Genomic DNA, 21,844 nt, shown 5'->3' with positions numbered 1-21,844 from the left:
CAGGGAAAAGGGTGGGAAGCGGATGAGGGATAAAAGACTACACACTGGTTACAGTGTATACTGTTCAGGTGATGGGTGCACCAAAATCTCAGAAATCACCACTAAAGAACTTATTCATGTAACCAAACACCACCTGTTCCCCCCAAAACCTACTGAAAACAAAAATATATACCTTCTAAATTATTAACTGTAGTACTTGCATCAGCACCATCTTCATCCTCAATAATCCTGCAGGTGCATCTCATATTTGAGTTACTTTCAGCCTCAGTCTTCATGCGCTCATATTCCCTCATTCTGGCTAATGCTTGATCTAAGTGAATCACGGTGTTACCTATATTTGGAACAAAAATATTTTCTGAGTATGTAAAAGTGAACTTTTTCATATACTCCTCAAAATGCATTAATTAAAAAAATGTCCAAACAAAAGGAAGGAAAATTAGCTTCAACAAGTTCTACACACTACTCTACTTGAGTACTTCATATACATTATCAAACTTATTTAATTCTTAGAATAATCCTATAAAGTAGATGACATTACTTTCTTTCGCAGAAAACCTAAGTGAGTTGCTCAAGGTTTCACAGACAGTTCAATGTAGGAACAGGGCTTTAAACTTAGTTATCAAACTCTGAAGCCCATATTTATTTCACTACATTTTGCTGTTTCATTTAAACAATGCAAGTAAATTCCAAAATGTCATGCAAATTCTGATGAAAACAATGCAACCTAAAACAAGCAAATTAGGTAAGAAAAAGGCCTATCAATGAAATTTCCCAATTCTATGTCTACTTCAGACACAGCTAGTGGTGCAGGGTTGTAAGAAAAAAAAAAAATCAATAAATGAAAGAAAATACATAGGAGTCAAAGTATTCTGGCAACTCAGAGAGGGAGGGACAACCTAAGGGAAGAGGGTTGGCCAGCTATACAGTCATTTTTCTCTGTAATGGGATGAACTCAATGCAGACCCAAATAAGCATTGACTTAGAAGTCAGCTAAGGCTCAGAGTCCTCAATAATTACAATAAGCAAAAGGAATACTTTTGTTTGGGCAAACAGCAGAAATGTAATGACAGGGCAAGGCTAAGCTGTTTTCTTTATAGTGGAAAAATACCTTTGAAATAATCTAAATCTCCTCATCACGTGAACAAACACTAGGGTAACAGGACATTTACATTATTTTATGAACTAAGCGCCCTGGATGGCAGAATGACTGAATTCTCAGGTATCTTTTGATTGGCCACAGCCTAGAAATGTATCAAGTATCTATATATTTTTCTTTTCCTTAAATTTCCTTTCCAAGTCTAGGACTCGAGTTTTTTCTCCTTTGGGGTCTGGCAACCCTCTAAACCTCTTTTGTTTTACAGCTGATGGGAGAGGGGAAAAAAAAAAAACCAACACCAACCATGTGTTATGCCTGAGAGTTACTTCAGGTTTTCACTACAGGTTATTTAAGAAATTTGACTGATTACCTCAAATTACAAACTTAACATTTTTATTAAAAATATGATTAGATGAGGACTGCATTGTTCCCATGAATTAACTAGATGACCTTAAACGATGACCTTTCCTTTAAGGAAAAGGAAATTAACATTTTCTGAACTCAAGCAAGTTCGTTCCATTATATTTTCACAAAAACATAGCAAGGTAGGTAAGATTCCCATTTCCTTAGTATATGCAGAGAGTCAAAAATGTTGGATGATTTGTCCACAGGGCTGAGTCAGAAGATTTTTGATTTTAGACTGACAGATAATTAAGTCCATATTCTTTCAACCACACACACTTCACCTTTCTAGACTTTCGTTTCCCTATCAACGCAATTCAAAGACTGGACCAGATAAAGTTGTTTCTAAGATTATAAAAAACCCTGCTTACCTAAGTCATCTGTTGCAAAAGGCTCAAAATTTGATGATACAGACAGGACACTAGCATTATCAGCATCATTCTGCTCACTTATTTTATGTGTTTCTCTTTCAAAGTTCTTCTCAAAAGTTTCCTAAGTTACAGTAAAACAAACAAACAAAAATCACTAGTACTTCTTTTAAGAATTTCACATTAAGGATTTAACAGAGATAACTAAGTATTTACATAAAATTGTACACCTAAAAGATATTCATAAGTTTCCTCAGTATTCTGTCCAAACAAGATGATATAACCAAAGTTATTAAATGTTGAATACAGAGTAACAGAGAACAGTAATATAAGTAGCCTTGCAGAATATTTGTTATTATGTAGATAAACATACACAAAGACAGCTACTGATTAAATTCTAATTTGGCAAAGTTAACATTTTTAATTATTTCTCTACTCTCAGGGACATTCTCCTATCTCCAAACGCTAACAATGTCTGGTAGCTTACTCTACCTGGCTGTCTCACATCTCTAGAAAAAAATATCACAACATCATTTGCATTTTTTTAAATAAACTTTATTGAAATATAATTTATATACAATGCACTCACTTTAAAAGTACAGTTTGATAAGTTTTGACAAATGTATACACTCGTGTAACCAGATTCCCTAAAGATAAAGACCATTTCCATTGGCCCAGGATGTTTCTTCACACCCCTCTACAGTCAATCTCCACCACACCCTACTCATGATTTCTATCACTGTAGATCAGTTCTGCTGATTGTAGAACTTCATACAAATGGAACCAGCCAGTATACACTCTTCATTGTCTGACTTCTTTCACTTAGTATGTTTCTGAAATGATTCCATGCTGTGTGTTTCAAAAGTTCATTATTTTTTAATGGCTGCATATATTCCACTGTATAGAAATACCACAGTTTGTTTATCCATTTATCTCTTGATGCTTCAGTTTGAGGCTATCATGACTAAAGATGCTATGAACATTAACGTACAGTGTTTTTGTGACACATATTTTCATTTCTCTTGGATGAACACCTAGAAGAGAAATTGCTGGGTCACATGCCACGTTTATGTTTATAAGAAACTGCCAAACTGCTTTCCAAGTGGTTGTGCAATTTTACTTTCTCATAAGGACTGTGAGGGTTCCAACTGTTCCACATTCTCACCAACACTTCTTATTGTCAATCTTTTCATTTTAGCCATTCTCGATGTAAAGTGGTATTTTCTGTGGCTTTAATTTGCATACTAGCCATTCATATATCTTCTTTCATTAAGTGCCTGTTCAAATCTCTTGCCCAGTTTTTACTGAGTTGTCTTACAACTGAGTTGTAAGCTTTATATAGTCTAGATACCAGACAGTTGTCAGATGTACATACTGGGATTATTTTCCCATAAGAGTATCTTTTGAAAACCAGAAAATTCCTATTTTTGTCAAGTCTAATTTATTAATTTCTTCTTTTATAGTTAGTGCTTTCTGTGCCCTAAGAAAACCTAGCCTATGTCAAGGTCATAATTTTCTCCCATTTTCTTTTAAAAGTTTTAATAGTGTTGGCTTTTACAGGACTTTAGGTCATTTCAAATTAATTTTGTTTACAGTGGCAGGGTGTCTCACTTACATTTTGATTATGACATTTTACAGTTGTGTTCTTTCCCTTAACTACTGATCTTTTTAAAGTTTCCTATCTTCAATTATGAAATCAAAGATTCGTCCCTGATTAAAGGAAATGTGGACATTAAGGAACATATTTTAGAAATAGGGAAACCATTTTTTTACTTCTTCAAGTAAGACTTGAAGACAGATGTGTTTTTACCATTTTATTATCATCAGGAGCAGGAGACACAAAGTGTGTTCTTCTTCCTAAACCTCAATGTCTCCACTCCATCCTCCTTGACTTAAACTCCCAGACACCTAGTTTCACTTTCATTTCTCTCTTCCCTGGGCAAGACAGGTATCTCTTACACATCTTAATATATCTTTGTAAAAGCTTCAAAAATGGAGCTCAAGAAGCATAGAAGCATCTAGAGAATGAGGCTCTAAATCTGCCCAATACAAAAAACACCACATGGCTATTTAAATAAAATTTAAAATTTAGTTCCTCAGTCATAATAGCTACACTTCAAGTACTTGCTAGCATGTGGCCAATGACTACAGCATTAGAAAATGCAGACATAAAATAATTCCATCACTATAGAAAGTTCTACTGGATACTGCTGCTTCAGATCTGTGAGTGTCAACACTGGATGTTGTCGTGCTGCTGATTAACCGGCATTAGTAAAGGGAAGATGCTAACCTTAATGCTGAGTTTAAGTTTTGGAAGAAATATCAAAGAACTGATTTAGTTACTTAATTAAAAGTAATACTAAACACAATTACTATCCCAAGTCCTTACTTGTCAAGTAGTATAGCATCTTTAAATTTCATTTGACTTTAAAACCTTCTTAGGTTAACTTTATCCTAAATTGTAGCTCAACTTTCAAAATGTGCTATCAATGGTGAAAACCCATGTGCTCCAATCTCTTAAAATAAATCAAAGTAATGCTGCCTGTATGAAACTTGGATAAAAGTGAAAGCACTGGAATTAAGGATATAAAATTATTGAAAAATACGTCTAGGAATGGAGACTGTTCATTCTCTCTCAAGTTATTTCAATGCCCAATAAACCTTAATATAATTTAACAACTATTTTTTATGTATTCAAGCAGATCGCATTTCATTTCCAACAAAAAGGAATACACGATTTTCAATTAGTTGTAATAACAATCCAAAGGAGCAAATACTTAAACACTACTTCACATTTCACATTGCAAAGTTAATTAAAACCATGCAGTTTTTAGACACAGGTTTATGTTATAGTACTAAAGAAGTTAGAGTCCAGTGGGAAAATATTTAAACACAAAAGATGAGCTAGGGAACTATTATTTTAAATATGAGAAGTTAAAGAGCAAAAATTCAGAAAAACTCAGAAAATTACTGTGTCTGAAGAGGCAAGACAATCCTTTGAGGAAACACTGTCTTCAGAAAAAATTTAGTATTAACACTTCAACAAAAGGCAGAAACAGTAACTTCCAACTCTCTACCTATAGCCGATATTTGCTAATCAACTATGGAACTCTTACCCACATAACTCCAGGTGCTAGAGTTGTCATAAAAAAAGGAACGTATTTGCTATCCCACGACCACATATAATATTTTACAATAAAAGCAAGGCTTGAACCTTGAAATAGGTGATTCCCAAACACCTAGCACATTATTTCCTCAGTATACTAGCAGTTTTCTCACGGTTATTCAATCAATGATGTGCTAAGTGCTATTTGGAGGACACAGCTTACTAAATTTATACCATTCTCCTCAGCACTCTTCTCCATTTCCAGGTCCTTTTTATTCTATTCAAAATTTTCTCCATCAATTGGAATACATTAAATCACAAGTTTTTTCCTGGAAGATTTTCTTTTGTCTAGGCTTTTTTTTTTTTTTTTTTTAACACAAAGACCTGATTTATCCTGTATTTATTCATTCAAGGGTTTTTACTATAATCTGATTGCTGTCTGTTTTACTGAGTATCTTAAATAAATACAACATACATTTGTAAACGTCTTTTAAGAGTCAGCCTCTATATTGGGTAATAATGACATAAATATGGCTATCTTAGACCTCATAATCTATCATACATACCTAATTTTTGGTGTCTGCTACCATATTTTGATTGCATATTATAACTTGCCCTCAAAATAAAATAACACATTATACCCAGGTTTTAAAAAAAGCTGAAAAACAAGTATATTAGGTCTACCTACAATTTGACAATAACCTATTTAACTTTTATTTGCTGCATACTAAAATTATGTCTACAGTTCACTAATCATTATCAGCTTACATCATCAGTAGTAGCAAGGCTCTCACTAGGAGTAAGTTCTGAGTTTGACGCTATCCAAGTACCAGAGTTTACTGACTTTACATTTTCTCCTTTTTCATGGCTCTCAGAAATATGTCTGGATACTATGTCCTAAATAAGAAAATAAGATCATTATTTACATAAAACATACATGCTTAATCATTCATTTATATTACAGATTCAAAAGTAAAAGCAGATGGAAGGAAAAATGTACTGTTTCTACCCTCACAGGTTAAGTGTGAAGAAGTAGTAGACAAAACACTGAAAAGGTACTCAAAAAAATACTTTAATGCTACTTAAGCTATACAAAAATTTTAAACAAAATGTCAAGAAAGCACATAGAGAACAGATCAAAATTCATATGGTACATGCTTCAGTCTAAGAAAGCAACCAGATGTAATCATGAAGAAGGTGATAATAGGGTAGGAAAAATTATGTTAGGTACCAGATACCTGCAATGCATATAAAGCCCTCTGTCTCAAGTAGTCTGTATTAAGTAGCTGAAGCTCATGGAAGAGTTCAATAAGAAAATGTGGACGAGATTCATTTTGAGAAATTAATGTAGCTACTTCAGAATAAATAGTATCTCGCAAAGCTTCAAACATGGAAAAATCACTCCCAGTTTCTGGAATACATAAAAGACCAGAAAGTTAATATTGATGAAATACCTTCATGACAACTTTTATTAGCTAACATCATTACTCTCAGCTTTAAATTACCTAAAAATTCTATTTTAGATAATTCTATTTCAGAGCTTTTAAAGTAGAAAAGAAACTTAATATTACCAAGATAAATAAAATCTTAAGATATCAAGATATGTATTTTATACTAAAAATAAAATGTTAATGTATGAATAATATTACCTAGCATTATTAAGAATCATATTTATTTCTGGTCATATAAAATATACAGAAAATATTATACATTTTATGGGAAACATCAGTGAAAATCTTTCAACACTTAGAAATAAGCTAAGTGCTCATTTCTTTTTTGCTTTTGCTAATATGAACTTCATTACAGAAAAGGAAGTTTGTATATTTTGTTAATGTTAAAAAGAATAAACTGAATGTTGCCAATGAAAGCTACTAGATTAAGGTCTATCCAATATAGTCTAATTATCAAATCTCATACATCACAAAGAAAAGTGCTATGCTGATGAGTAACCAAATTTGTAACCTAACATAATAGGTCAATTTCATGTGTCTTATTTACATACTCAGTGTACGTTGGAGCAGGCAAGTAACCCAACTGAAGTTTTCAGTTTCACAGAATCTAGGCATCGCTCTATTATTTAGCTACAATTTGACTATATTTACTTGTTGATAACACAAAATTATCACACTCAAAGGTATCCAGTTATACCCTTAATTTTAAGAGGGCAAATTAGGAACTGTTCCCATTTTGAGCTATCTGTGGGATAAAAAATCTCAAAGTAGTTCTAGCTATCAAATTCTGTAAACTCTAGTTCAACAAAAGAACCACAAATAGCTAGTAAAATATTCAAGTTCTGCAAAAATCAATGATAAGTTTCTAAGAAAAAGAATTTAAAATATTGAGTATTTTAATATATTATGCTTTCAAATAAGTATATATACAAGATTATAAAAACTCATTTTTGTGAGAGGGATAAAAAAATGCAAAAAGAATGTGCTCTAACAGAAAAATTTTCCACTACTCAGCTAATAATATCTTCAGGTCTCAATTTCCACAAGCATAAAATAATAACATAACTGGCCGGGCGCGGTGGCTCAAGCCTGTAATCCCAGCACTTTGGGAGGCCGAGACGGGCGGATTACAAGGTCAGGAGATGGAGACCATCCTGGCTAACACGGTGAAACCCCGTCTCTACTAAAAAATACAAAAACCTAGCCAGGCGAGGTGGCGGGCGTCGGTAGTCCTAGCTACTCGGGAGGCTGAGGCAGGAGAATGGCGTGAACCCGGGAGGCGGAGCTTGCAGTGAGCTGAGATCCGGCCACTGCACTCCAGTCTGGGCGACAAAGCGAGACTCCGTCTCACAAAAAAAAAAAAAAATAACTAATACAAGGTATTAATAGAAAATAATTATATATAACAAATATGCAACTTCCCTATTTTGCCTCAGTTACAGGTATAAAATGAAGTGATACACTAAGTTCTCCTAATAGTTTTAAAGTATGAACTGTTACAAAAATAACACTTATTATAATAAGCAGGAACCAAAACTATCTCCATAAGAAATCTCTACTAATGGGAAAAATCCAGGTAAAAAGAATTTGATATGCAAACTTTCAACTTGTATACTATAGTGCAGTTTAATCACACTTAATTAAAAAAATTCATTTCAAAGCCACAAGAACTGTTTAATGACATATTTAATACCTCTGTATGTGATAAAATTATCAATCTAAATTGCATATTAAAAATTAAATTATTCTCAAATAATGAATATGCGAAACACAAGCTTCATTCCCCCACCACTTCTGCAGTCAAGAGGTGGAAAGTTTATGCCAGTTTCTCCTCCTGAACTGAAATTGATTAGCTTTGGCTAGAAAAATCCCTAATCTTAATCAGGTTCCTCTAATTCCATCCTGTTTTTATATCCTATTTTCAGAGTTCTTTCTTTTCAAAGTGCTACTGATATATTCAGCTTTGTCAGTTATGGGTCCTTGTTTTATATCTTTAGATTCCCCTAAAGGTTCCATTCAAACTGGCTTTTACATTTCATTCATGTAAAGCTGCAGGAGGAGTTAAAAAAAAATTTACATCTCTAAATCATAAAGAACCATATTTAATGAGAATACTTATATTAAAGACCAAAATAGTATTTGGGAATCTTTGTAATTTCCATGATCTTTATTTATCACAGTCTTTGCATGTAATAAATAGTTGTTTTGTTTGATGACTTATTTTTCTAAGACGTTGACTGAAAAGGAAAAATAAACTATAAAACTGTATTTCTAGTTCTAAGAAATATTAATGCTTTGAAGAAGTACAAAATAACCTCAAATCAAGTATTAAACCATAAAAAAGGTTTCTATTACCCTTATGAATGTGTTAGGTTACATACACTAACAGAATATGAAAACAAAAGCAGCCAATTTTACCAAGAATTATAAATGAAAGGCTTCAGAATTTTATGAATATAAATTATCTTCTACAATAGTCACATAACATATATACTCTAAGCTAAATCTAAAAAAGAAAAAAATCAGAACAATAAAACTTTTAGGACCAATGGGAAAAAATTAACAAAAGTGGACACCAAAACTACGCAGATTGTTACCTGGCGGTTCATTGCATGCATTTCTGTTAGACTGCTGTAGTATTCTCCTAGCATGTGCTGTAGGAAAGGGCAGACATAAGGATGAACATAAAATGTGTATGAGTAGTAAAGACAGGGTCTATAACATGAATAAGTGAATGAAAAAAAGAAATAAGCAAATTTCTTTAAAATTGTTTGCCTGAACTAAGGCTTATGCTCTACTTAAAAATAATCTCAAGGAAAAAAATCTCAAAAGGTTTGCTATAAACCTATATTAAGGCAACTTATGATGACTATCATAATAAACTTCTATCATTCATTTTTAGAAGCATACACATCGAGGTGAACCTCCCACAACACCCACGGGAAAGAGGACTGCGTAATTTAATACTAGCAGTCATATTATGCTATACTCTAATAATCATGTTATGAGTAGAGTTACAAAAAGTAACATGCCTTACATGCTATAAAGAATTCTAGGTTAATGATTAAAACTAAAAATAAATCTTTTCAGGGCTGGGTGCAGTGGCTCACGCCTGTAATCCCAGTACTTTGGGAGGCCAAGGCGGACAGATCACGAGATCACGAGATCAGGAGATTGAGACCATCCTGGCTAACACAGTGAAACCCCGTCTCTACTAAAAATACAAAAAATTAGCCAGGCGTGGTGGCACGCGCCTGTAGTCCCAGCTATTCGGGAGGCTAAGGCAAGAGAATTGCTTGAACCCTGGAGGCAGAGATTGTAGTGAGCTGAGGTCGCACCACTGCACTCCAGCCTGGGTGACAGAGCAAGACTCCGTCTCAAAAATTTTTTTTAAAAAATCTTTTCAGAATGTAAATATGTAAACTTGTGCATATTTATACTATTCAAACATTTTTTAATTCACCAAAATTCAATCATTATATTTCTCTAAGTAACAGTAATAGGGCCTGAAGTACTATGACCAATTAAGACTTTCAGTTTAGTGTCCTTCTTTGACCTCTACCTGTTTATTTTTTGAAGATATCACTATTTGGTAGAGAGAGTAAAAGGAGATGAAAATTATAAAATTTTAGTAAAATTCTGGGATCAGGAGAATAGGATTGATATTTTTGCAGAAAGGAACACAGACTTAACAGAAGCCCAGCTTCTAAGTTCAGCTTTACCACTTCCTAGCAATGTGAGCTTAAGAAATTCGTTTCAAAATGCAAACAAATGTGATGTTTCTTTTCTGATTACAAAATGGTAAATGCTCATGAGTTTAAAGATGACAAAACCACTATTAACATTTTGATGCATTTTCTTCCAGCCTTTTTGCATTCAAATTTTCGTCTGTACATAGTTGAGATCATACTGTTGAGACAACGCTAAATCTTAATTTCTTTTTTTTCCCCCTTTGGTTTTCTTAGGTTGGATTACTACAAGTACAATTACTGGATTAAGGGCATGACTTTTGAAACTTTCCAGAAAAGTTGTACCAGTTTATATTACTGAGCCTTTATGAGTACTGAAAAACAAAACAAAAAGTGCCCTCTCTTTGACTATGTTTCCTCTGAAAAATGGAAATCAAATCAACTCAGCATTATGAGGCTCAAATGAGATTTGTTGGTAATTTGAAAATAATGGAGCATGGCACAAAAGATAGCTGCCATTATCATTTTTAAGCAAAAAACACATGCATTTTACACTAATGCCAATGAAAGCCACTAGATTAAGGTCTACCCAGTATAGTCTAATGTCATGATATTGCCTCTCTCTCTCCATATTTCTTTGGGATATTCTTTACAAATTAGGAAACTACTGGTGCTTACTTAAGTATTATTTGCTGCCAAGGGACTCAAAAAGTGACAAACAGGGAAATACTATAATAATGTGATTAAGGCAACAAAGTAGGTTTATACAAGCTACAAGGAAAACAGGAGAAAGGGGAAACTATCCCAGCTTGGATTAGAATGGAGTTCCAGAATTAAAATTGTATTAAGAGTCCAGCAGAGAAATGAACTTACAAAAAAGGTAGAAAGGACTTGAGACAGAAAAATAGCTACCGAGGCAAGAATGAATGTGATAGCTATACAAAAACTTCAGTTCAGTGCCACACAAAGAAAAAAGTGCAAAGCAGAGGGTGTTGAGAAATGAGTCTGGAAAGGCAGGAAGCAATTAAATCCCTGATGGCCATGTATGTTCCGTGAAGGCATTCAGACTTTATCCTGTAGGCACAGTGAGCCAAAGGATTGAAGCAGGGGATGACATGATTTCCTATCTAATTCTTAATCAGATAAGATATTCAGAATTTGAAATGAGGAGTTCCACTACTGTAACTATCCTTTGTTTAGAATTTTATTAAAATGTGTTCAAAACTATTAAACAGTACAACAAAAAATATTTTCAGTTTCTATTTCTCAGTATCAAGGAATGTGCACTATAATTTCCACTATAAAACCTTCCACATGATAGATATGTGTGATACACCAATTTTAAAACCTGCTTTATTACAGCTTTTCAAATCTAAGCTGAAAACCTCCTTATATTAATGCAAACCAAAAAAGAACATACCTGAAGATATTTCTGTAGACCTATTACATTTTATTATTTTTTCCAGTTGTTCATGATTCTTTCTGCTGAATACTTTTGCTTGAACAGGCTCTTCAGTCTGGGCTGAATGTCTGTTCCTATTTTTGCAAGGTTCACATGTGCTAGACATACTGGCACTTTCATACCCTTGAGTAAAAAAAGTGACAACTGTTATCAGTTGCAACTAACTCACACTAAAAGGGAAATCGGTTTCCACAGTCAAACAGTACAGGTAACTCAATTTAGAATGCTAGGAAGGCCTGGTATAAACAGGACACAAAACAGTAAGTATGTCTTGGAGGTATCTTTGCAATACCCTTTGGAAGCATGAGGTAACAGTAATAAATCTAACCTTCACTGTTCTTTGATACTCATCTTAATGAGTATATTCCAATTCGAAGTATATGACAGACCTTAAATGACCCCAAATCTCTACTAGAATTCCAAGTTAGCAATTTTTAATATTAGGAAACATAAGAATTACATCCGATATATACAAATATCCATTATAGAGGGAGAGTAGTCAAATATATTTACCTTTCTTGTATCTTTTATGTGACATGACTTAAGAGGTCTTACCCATCAATAGGTTATACATATATTCTACAAAATGTTCAAGTTTTTAAAATATTTTGGTATATACACAAGGTAGAAATTCCTTTTTTTTTTTTGGTTCCACAAGGATAGGTGGCTATACCTACCCTCTTTCCACTGAATTAAAATATACATCGGTCAATATACTAAATTCCAATATTTGGGGTTTTATTTTTGGACATTTTATCTGTTCAACTTAGCTATTCCAATGCCATTTTCATTCATTTAGAAACACAAGTTATACGGTATGATCAAATATCTGCTAAGGCAAGTCCTACTAGCTTCACTTTTTTCTTGACTATTCTGGGGCACCTGTCCTTCCATATAAGCTTTGAAGTATTTATTTTTATTTTTTCAACTTTAAAAATAATCTCTGGGGACTCAAAACAGAATCAAATTAAAAGTATGTGTTCATCTGGAGACAACTGGAATTTAATAATCTTACGCATTTCCATCTTTTCCATCTTAAGAACATGGTTATGTTTTTATATTTGTTCAATCTTTCTGATGTTCTTCAAAAATACAGCTTTTTATAGACCTAGTACTTTCCTTGTTAAATCTGTTCCTTACGTTTTACCTCCCCCAACTCAAACACTTTTGAATACTACTGTGAGAAGGGCATTCCTCTCCACTTTCATCCTACTGGATATTACAATAGAGAAAAATATTCACACACTTATTCCATAACCAGTCACTTTTAACAGTTTACCTTGTAACTCTAGGAGTTACTTTCCAGTATCTCTTGGGCTTAGTATATAAAAATGCCACTAGAAAACACACATAAAATTCGTTTCCTTCCTTTTCCAATATTTATTACAATTATAATTCCAATTATTTGACATAATGCTTCCCAAATAATGATAAACAATGATGGTGGTACAGAAGGAATCCCTGTTTAGTTCCTAATTGAGACAGAAATATCTCTGGAGTATTTTCATTTACAGTGGTGCACACTGGCTAACAGTCTTTACTACACTTAAATAACTGCCTTTGTTTTCCTTTTTTTTTTAATTTTCTTTTGAGACTGAGTCTCATTCTGTTGCCCAGGCTCAAGTACAGTGGCACAATCTTGGCTCATTGCAACCTCCACCTACCAGGCTCAAGCAGTCCACCTGCCTCACCTTCCCAAAGTGCTGGGATTACAGACATAACTATCTTCTTATACCCATTTTATTTCAAATTCCCATGAGAATAGCTTCAAATTTTATCTAATCTGCTGTGATTATGACTTTTGTCCCTTTGATAGAATAAATTATGTTGACAGATTTCCTGGTAACAAATCATCATTACATGTCTGAAATAAACTCTAGTGTAGATAGTCTAGAATTCTTTTGATACAATGGCAGATTCAATGTGCTAATATTTTATTTTTACTTTTGAATTTATATTAGTGAGACTGATCTACTGTTTCCTTATTAAACTGTTCTCTCTTGTCTTTATCTTCCCTTGTATAAAGATCTCTTATGATTCATAGGTTGTTTCTTCAGGTTTCCTCAGATAGGATCAACTAGTATCTCCTTTTCATTCTGACACGTGGAGGGTCCTTTGGCTGAGTACAAGGTTCTTGAGTTGCAGTTCTTTGTCAACTGTGTAGCGTCATTCCACCTTTTTCTACTTCTACTTGTGTGGTAAGGAAGATTGCCTGCTGTTGCCCTGGTTCTTTTTCTTTGTATGCAACTTGGTCTTTCATGTGGAAGCTTAGAGGATTTTTACTTTTTCCTTGGAATTCAGGGATTTTTACCAGAGTCTGCACAGGTGTTTGTGTGTTTCCCTCACTTCTCTTCTGGCTAGACAACTGTCAGCTGTTCTGATCTGCAGTCTCAAGTCCTTCTTCATCCCATCTATTATTTAGTTATTGCTTGTCCACCTGTTTTTTTTCTTTTTTTTCTCCTTTAGAACTTCTTGTAAGCCTCTAATTGTTTTCTCTTGATTTTATCTGTTAGTACTTTCTTTCCATTTAATAACATATTCTTCCCCTTGATTTTCTAGGCCAGTAATTTGGAACTTAATAGCACGTGTCCTCTTTTTCAAATAATCTAAACATTAAAACTTAAAGTTATTTTTTCTCTAGTTCTAAAGAATTTGTTATAATTCAATCTGTTTATGTGCCCTTATTATTTTGTTTAAGCGTATTTGCTCAATATTTTGTTCAATAATTCTATTTTCACTAGGTTTTGTCTGTTTCAGTGGTCTACTTCTGTTTTCTCTCTGGTAACTAGGTCCCTTTTATATGCACTGCTATCTTCATTGGCCTAGTCATGACTCTCACCTTCTCTTAAGGCTGGACCCAAATGCTGGATAGCTTTAATGATGGCAAGATGAGGGTGCATGGAAGTCTCATTGCTGTGGTCAAGCAACATTTTCGCTAGCAAGTTGTCAGTCCCTCATCAAGACTATGGGAGGAATCTTCTCTACTGCTTAGTCTCTTCAGCTGTGAAGACTAATGCTCTCCCATGTACAGGGTTAAGGAAGGCTGCCACCTACTCACTCAATAACCCTTCTACCAACTAGTAGCTTGAAGTAGCAAAACATTGCTACTTTTGGGGGTAAGGGGAAGGGTCAATAATAGGAGGAATTGCACAGATCTCCTCCATCATAGCTTTCTCCAAGAATCATGGAGATCTGACTATGCTCCTGACACTCTAGGAAAGAGCCAGCAGACCCTAAAGCCTTGTTTGCATCTTCCAGATCACTGCAGGTCGACTAATAACAAATAATTTCCCAAAACACTGTCAATTTATTATCTGTGATATCTCATCTAGATTCAACCCTCCCTCTCTGTTTCCAAGGCCATCATATAAGACTTCATCATCTCAAATTTAGGTTCCAAGTTTTTTCACTGGTCTCTAAGACTAAAGTTTAGCCTCTGCCACCCAGTCTGCATGAAATTTACTGAAAGGCCTCTTGATTATTATTGATCTTAATATAAAACCAGCAATAAAGGGTATGAGTGCCAAAAGTAATATGTAAAATGACATGACTGGTAGTATATTGCTCACTTAATAACATACAATGATTCTAAAGAAAAAAATTTTAAGTATGTTATTCTAACATGAACATTTATATAAGTGAAATGAAACATTTAAATGCTGTTACTATATCAGATGAAAAATGCTGAATAAATTTTAACCAAAATTAAAATACAGGTAATGTGGTATATACAAAATTCTCACTGGGGAGTCACAATAGGTACTTTAAAAAGGCATACATATAGTCACCCTCCAAAATAGCTAAAACTGTGAAGAGAAGCAGGCTATAATAACTAAGATGCTACGAAAAGAGAAAAAAAGAAAAAAAACTATGGTTTTATATATGAGTCCCAAATTAAAAACATCAAAGGCTACATTTCCAAAGTTAAGGTACTAATGTGTGACTGAATTCTTTCTCTCCTGGATATCTTGATAGTAATCATCTGGGAAGAGTAGAATTAATGAAGGTTAATAATACTTCTGAGAAACACTGGCTAGGCCAGAAAGTATAACAATAGCAAGAGTAACACATGATGCTTATTACTGAGGGTAATTGTGATGAGAGATAAGGATGTTATCTCCTATGCCACTTCACTACTCTTTCCCTTTCTCATTCTGTTTTTCTCAGCATGGGGGGCTGACATTACTAGAAGAAACAGTACTTCTACTTGGGCCTCCACTGAAGGGAAACAGATCAGCCATGGCACTCTAGAGACCTTGCACATGTGCAGAGAGGTTAAGGTCTGAATTACAGTACAAGCTGTCTTGGCAGAAGGCCACAGAATCATCCTGGAACATGGGCAAGAGAGGCTTGTGAGAAGTTGCTAGGTGGATGGACATTTTCCACTTACCTCCCTCTTGCCCTGAGATGCTTCTGTCAGGAGAGTTTCCCATCTCCTCTCAGGTTCTAATGAAACATTAGACCTTTCCTCCTCACCCTTGTACAGTGCATTTGCAGACTAAGAACAGGCTTAGCTGCAGTACAGCAATGATTCCTCAGCAACACGGTGTCCCACCATCCAAGGGACAATCATTAGCCAGCCCCTTTTATTTTGGTGTCACTCTTTTCAAGTGTGAAACAAGGGACACAGAGAAATGGCCCCTTGGACTACTCTTTTCTCTGCCTAAGTAATTAATAAATGACTAAATTCAAAAAGTCTACTGGTTGTTTACCAGCCAAATCTGTCAGGCCTTGCCTTGCCTAATGTTTCACATCCGTTTCATGTCCATCTTCATTAGCGAGCAACAGGAAAGGGAGGAAGGAAGAAATGAAAAGATTCTAGGACAGTAAGAACCCAGAAGTCAGTACCTTAACAGTTCTATCCAATTTTCCAAGAAAAGAAAGTAGAAAATCTAGGCTTCTACTCTGTAATATCATCAGAAGAGTACAGTGTAACCGAGTAATACGTCTGATAACAGAAAAACTCAGTAAGGCAGGAAATCACCTTCTACTCATAAGGTCTAAGTCTGAACTCAAGTTTAAAAGATGATTATTACATAATTTATATATTCTTACCTCACATGCAATATGTATTTTCACATATAAAGACCTTCTAAAGATTAAAACATGTTTCCATCATGGGAAACAAAGTTAAATGAGATTTATGAAGCTACTTCTGAAAGAATGTGACCATGCACAAAAAACACATATATATTTGGATCACTCTAGTAAGTATGGGACAGTATAACTGGCTGTACTATATCTCCCAAGACAGCAATGTAATTCCCACTATGCTGAAATATTTGTCATAGCTGTTCCCAATTCCTCTCATCCTGCTTCTTTCCCACTCTATATTTACTGTAGTAACAATTTGAAAGGCTTTCTACACTTTTCCCCACCCACCTCTATTTACCACTTCCTTTAAGATACAATAAAAATTGGCCAGGCGCAGTGGCTCACACTTGTAATCCCAGTACTCTGGGAGGCCGTAGGGGGCAGATCACCTGAGGTTGGGAGTTCAAGACCAGCCTGACCAACATGGAGAAACCCCGTCTTTACTGAAAATACAAAATTAGCCAGGCATGGTGGCGCATGCCCGTAATCCCAGCTACTCAGGATGCTGAGGCAGGATAATTGCTTGAATACGGGAGGCGGAAGTTAAAGATACGTAAAAATCCTTTTTTCTAACAAATCTTGACCATTCCTATAGCACAAAAGGAATAAAAACCACATAAACCAGTGGTCCAGTTCAGTACTTTTCAGACTTTCAAGTACATATCTTCGTATCAAAAATTTTGCTAAAATGCATACAGAAGAAAAATACATACTCATTTAGTTGGCATAAGGTGAAGCCCAAAAGCATGCATTTCTAATAATCTCCCAGATGATGTAACGCTGCTTCTCCACGGTTCAGATTTTGAATAGCAAGGATTTAGTTAATTTGATTTTATCCCATATTACTTTGGCTCTGCTATGTATAGTTTGATTCTGCTATCAAGCCTTTTATTTGTGTGTGTGTGCCTTAAAGCAAGGCACTCACTAATAGGTGGTCTTGAATGCTTGCTGAGCAAACTGACTCTATGTTTCCAGCAGGTATTTTCATACCTCAATATGAAGGAAAAGAGCACAAAGATCAGAATGTCAATCTTTATCTTGAAGTTAAAAGGCTGAACTACGTATTTGGAAAAGTAATTCCCCAGAATAAAGGAGTTTCAGAAAACTAAAAACATACCAGCATGTCTAGGGTTAGGTGGTCATAATCATAAATTAGCTAAGGTTCCTCTAAAATCTGCTACTTGAAGTATAGTCCACAGACCAATATTGGCAACACAAGAGAGTCTGTTAGGAAGGCAGACTCTCACGTCCCTTCCAAGCCAAATGAATCAAGAATCTGCACTTAAACTGTATTCCTAAGGAGATTTGTGTTAAACACTCAAGTTTAAGAAGTGTTGCCCTATCAGATTCAAACTAACTATTTGAATGAGACGATGCTGAAATTTAAAAGGTCAGTTTTTCTTCATTTATTTATATGACAAAGAACATCTTTGTGGGGGCAAAGCACTAGGAAATAGAAAGTTCTGAGTTGCCTAACGGCCCTGTCTCAAAATGGCCATTATCTACTTAAATCTTCTCTGGTAGCACCAAGAGTAATCTTGGAAAAGCACAGTTTCTGAATAGCTTCAGATTACCAATTAATTTACTAAATAAACCAGCTTCTCCTAAACCTTTATAACCAGAAAATTACTTCAAGGCTGATAATGTGCATGCTAAGAAAAATGTCACCCCTTTCACTACTGTTCAAATTTGCTTTTTAAACCATCAGTCAGATTCTTCACATGGGCTTCAAGGTAGGAGCCAAGGACTTCAAGGACAGATGAATTACTGAAATTTAAAAAAATGTGCCAACATTATCTTTTATATCTGTGGTTTTCATTAGATTTTTCAAAGGTTTCATTATCCAAAAGTGATTAAGATGAAGGCTGCCAAAGTTTACAAGTGTATTTTTTTACTACAGGATTTCTCAGGGCCTTTACTATACTTGTATGTGTTGTGAACTCCCAAGAAAGGGAGTTAGCAGTGTGCAATGCATTTCAAACTTTCTGATGATAAGCCTAGAATACTTTGTTCTTAAACACCAATTTTTTTTTCCAGAGTCTTGCTTTGTCACCCAGGCTGGGCGTACAGTGGCATGATGTTGGCTCACTGCAACCTCTGCCTCCCAGGTTCAAGCGATTCTTATGTCTCAGCCTCCTGAGTAGCTGGATTACAGGCATGCCCACCACACCCGGCTAATTTTTGTATTTTTAGTAGAGATGGGGTTTCACCATGTTGGACAGGCTGGTCTCAAACTCCTCATCTAAGGTGATTCACCTGACTCAGCTTCCCAACTTGCTAGGATTACAGGCATGAGCCACCGCACCTGGCCTTAAGCACCAAATATTATCTCCTTAAACTCAGAACAACTTTTCAAGGCCACAGCCCATCCTTTGCGAACATAAAAAGAATATCCTTCAGCTGTAACACTGCAGATTTTAGCTAATAAAACTATTTTTAACCTAGTATACTTCAGTAAATAATTCAAAAATCACAGAAAATATATTTTTCTAAGAGGTATGAAGCTAACACCATAAAGAAAACTTCAAAAATTTTTTTAAAAGAACTTTGATACTCAATGGCAAGATTGAGTAAAATATAAGTTTAGCTCCAGGAGGACTAAAGCCAGCCTGTTTTGAAACTGTTTTATCTATATGATATTCAAAAACTGCAATATATTTAAGAAGACCACTTTCCTTAAACGCACCAATCAAGAATCCATCTAAAAGTCATGACCAAAGAGTTGGATGCAGGATCCAATACAATAGCATAAGAGAAAAAAGAGTAAAATGTGGGCATTTTGGCAATTTTCCAAGAACTTACAAAATTGAAGCTTTAAGAAGCACCAAAAATAAATGCCATGTTTTACAACATTAATCCAGAAAATTAAACCCTATTTCAAATATTATTTTGTAAAAAAAAAAAAAAATTACATATAAAGGTAACTAAAAATGACTGTTCAACTAAGTCTAGCACAGCACCTGCACATCTAGCCTTTCTGAAACTATATATATGTCAACATGTCAAAGTAAGACTACCAACATTTACACTGATCAACATTCAACAAATTTCAACACTTACTGATGTTTTTAACTCTGCTCTTCAGCTGAGTAGAATTCCTCTTCTTACTTTTTGACTTGGGAGTTTTATCTTTAGATGCCAGGCTGGCCTGTGCAGATGCTTTTCTTGTCTTGAATGTTTTAGTCACTGTTGTTGGATCTACTGGATCAGGCATACTGCTAAAGCTTTCCAATGATTCTTCATCAAAATGGCGTCTTCTTCCATTTGTATCTACTTGATTTTTGCGGTTACTATTTGTAGATTTTTCTACAGACACTGCAAATCCAGTTTTGATAAACGGTTTCTCTACTTCACCTTCTTGGTCATATAACCATGGTGTCCTACTGCTTTCCACCTCCTCTTCAGGCAGTTTTTTATTCCTTACCAATGAAAACAAGTTTTTATAAGTTTACAATTACAGATTTCTTTATTTACAAAAACTCCAAATATACTGAATTTATAGTCTACTCTTGAGCAGATTTAGGTGAACGAAACTGTCAACAGGCCATAGAAATGTTTTCACAAACATACACTTTAAATATGCAAATATCACATAAGCTAAGGTACTAAATCAGTTTTAATTCTGGACCCATCTCACTAAACCACTTTTACTGGCAAAAGTTCCTTATCAAAGATCTAGCATTTGCAATGGAAAACAGTGGGAAAGAAAAATCAGGCTAGCTGCAGTGGCTCAAGCTTGTAATCCCAGCACTTTGGAAGGCCGAGGCAGGAGGACTGCTTGAGCCCAGGAGTTCAAGACCAGCCTGGGCAAGACGGTGAGACACCGTTTCTACAAAAATTTTAAACATGAGCCAGGCACAGAAGCATGTGCCTCCAGTCCTAGACATTCAGGAGGCTGAGGCAGGAGGATCCCCTGAGCCCAGGAATTCAAGGAGGCAGAGAGCTATGATCATGCCAACTGCATTTCTGCCTGGGTAACAAAGTTAGACCTTGTCTCTAGAAAAGAACAACAAAAAGAAAAATCAAAGGAAGATGGGACATAAAAGAACAAAAAGCTGGAAGAACGGCTCAGAAAGAGCTACAGCAGAGGGCTTGGGAACATACATGGATTTGTGTTCACTTAAAGAAGTTCAAGTAGAACAAGAATTTGGTGAAAACAATTGGTCATTCAACTAGTAATTTATTTCTCCACTCCTTAAGTCCATAATTCTATTAGTCTACTGTCATTTCCCAAATTTTATCTGCTAAACACTAGCATCCCTTAATATTTAATAGGTACTCATCGGTCATCTAGGCTGGGGAGAAAACACGTAAAACAAAATTAAACAGGTCTGTAAAGTATCTCATAACTTTTAATATGCCAACATGCTTCATAAATCTCTTAAGAGTGCTAGTGAGCAACAAGTCCAAAACTTTACCACAGAACCTAGCGTGAAGATCACCACTGCTCCTAAGAATAGTCTGGGAGACAGTGACCTATAGGATTTAACTCAAGACAAGGGTTAGAAACCTGTAACTTACAGGCCAAATTCAGCCTGCTGCCTGTTTCCACATGGCCTCTGAGAGCTAAAAATGGCTTTTATATTCTTAAATAGTTGGAAGAAAAAAATTAAAATAAAAAAGTTTGTGACAAATGAAAATTATATGAAATTAAAATTTCAGTGCCCATAAATAAAGTGTTATTGGAGAACACAGCCATACTCATGTTTACATATTGTCTATGGTTGCTACTGTGCAAAACTGTCACAGATGAATGGCTGTGATAAACACCATATGGCCAGTAAGGCCTAAAATACTAACTAGTCTTTTATAGGAAAAGTTTTCTGACCCCTGAGTAAGACTACAGGATTTTATCTGACTTCTTATCTCTAGTCATTTAATTCCACGAAATTACAATAGTTGAGATTTTGGGAAAGGAGGTCTAATCTGAAGTAGACCAAATATCTAAAATAATTAGACATTCAGATCCATCCTAAAAAAGACATAAGTAACTAATTTAAAACCAGAGTAATTTTTTACTATCAATTATATAAAAAACATGGAAAATAATGAAGTAGGGACATTTTGGTAGGAAGGTCTATTCACTGAAGCTTTGAATAAATGTTTACTGCTTGTGATGGATATTCATTCAACAATCATTTCTGAATAGCAACTGTGAGCTAACACTGTGTTAGGC

The 21,844-nt window shown here is 34.9% G+C and overlaps 1 protein-coding gene across 32 annotated transcripts in view; it reads right to left on the bottom strand.

The window, feature by feature from the left end:
- PCM1 (pericentriolar material 1) overlaps positions 1 to 21,844 on the bottom strand; it is a 106,434-nt gene that overhangs the window by 37,438 nt on the left and 47,152 nt on the right. For 12 of the 32 annotated variants that reach the window (XM_073017962.1, XM_037983742.2, XM_037983749.2 and 9 more), the window contains 7 exons: positions 19,729 to 20,087; positions 11,533 to 11,697; positions 9,021 to 9,077; positions 6,211 to 6,383; positions 5,741 to 5,869; positions 1,870 to 1,990; positions 173 to 331 (listed from right to left, as the gene is read on the bottom strand). In XM_073017962.1, the coding sequence (XP_072874063.1) occupies positions 173 to 331; positions 1,870 to 1,990; positions 5,741 to 5,869; positions 6,211 to 6,383; positions 9,021 to 9,077; positions 11,533 to 11,697; positions 19,729 to 20,087 (1,163 nt within the window). Of the gene's footprint in view, positions 1 to 172; positions 332 to 1,869; positions 1,991 to 2,399; positions 2,901 to 5,740; positions 5,870 to 6,210; positions 6,384 to 9,020; positions 9,078 to 11,532; positions 11,698 to 19,728; positions 20,088 to 21,844 lie in introns of those variants that run through there. The other 20 variants (XM_037983752.2, XM_037983758.2, XM_037983754.2 and 17 more) reach the window with 5 other exon arrangements.

Source organism: Chlorocebus sabaeus, chromosome 8, assembly GCF_047675955.1.
Source record: "Chlorocebus sabaeus isolate Y175 chromosome 8, mChlSab1.0.hap1, whole genome shotgun sequence".
In the NCBI taxonomy this organism is placed as follows: Eukaryota; Metazoa; Chordata; class Mammalia; order Primates; family Cercopithecidae; genus Chlorocebus; species Chlorocebus sabaeus.
The sequence above is the reverse complement of the archived record's forward strand: the minus strand, read 5'-3'. Positions and strand labels throughout refer to the sequence as shown.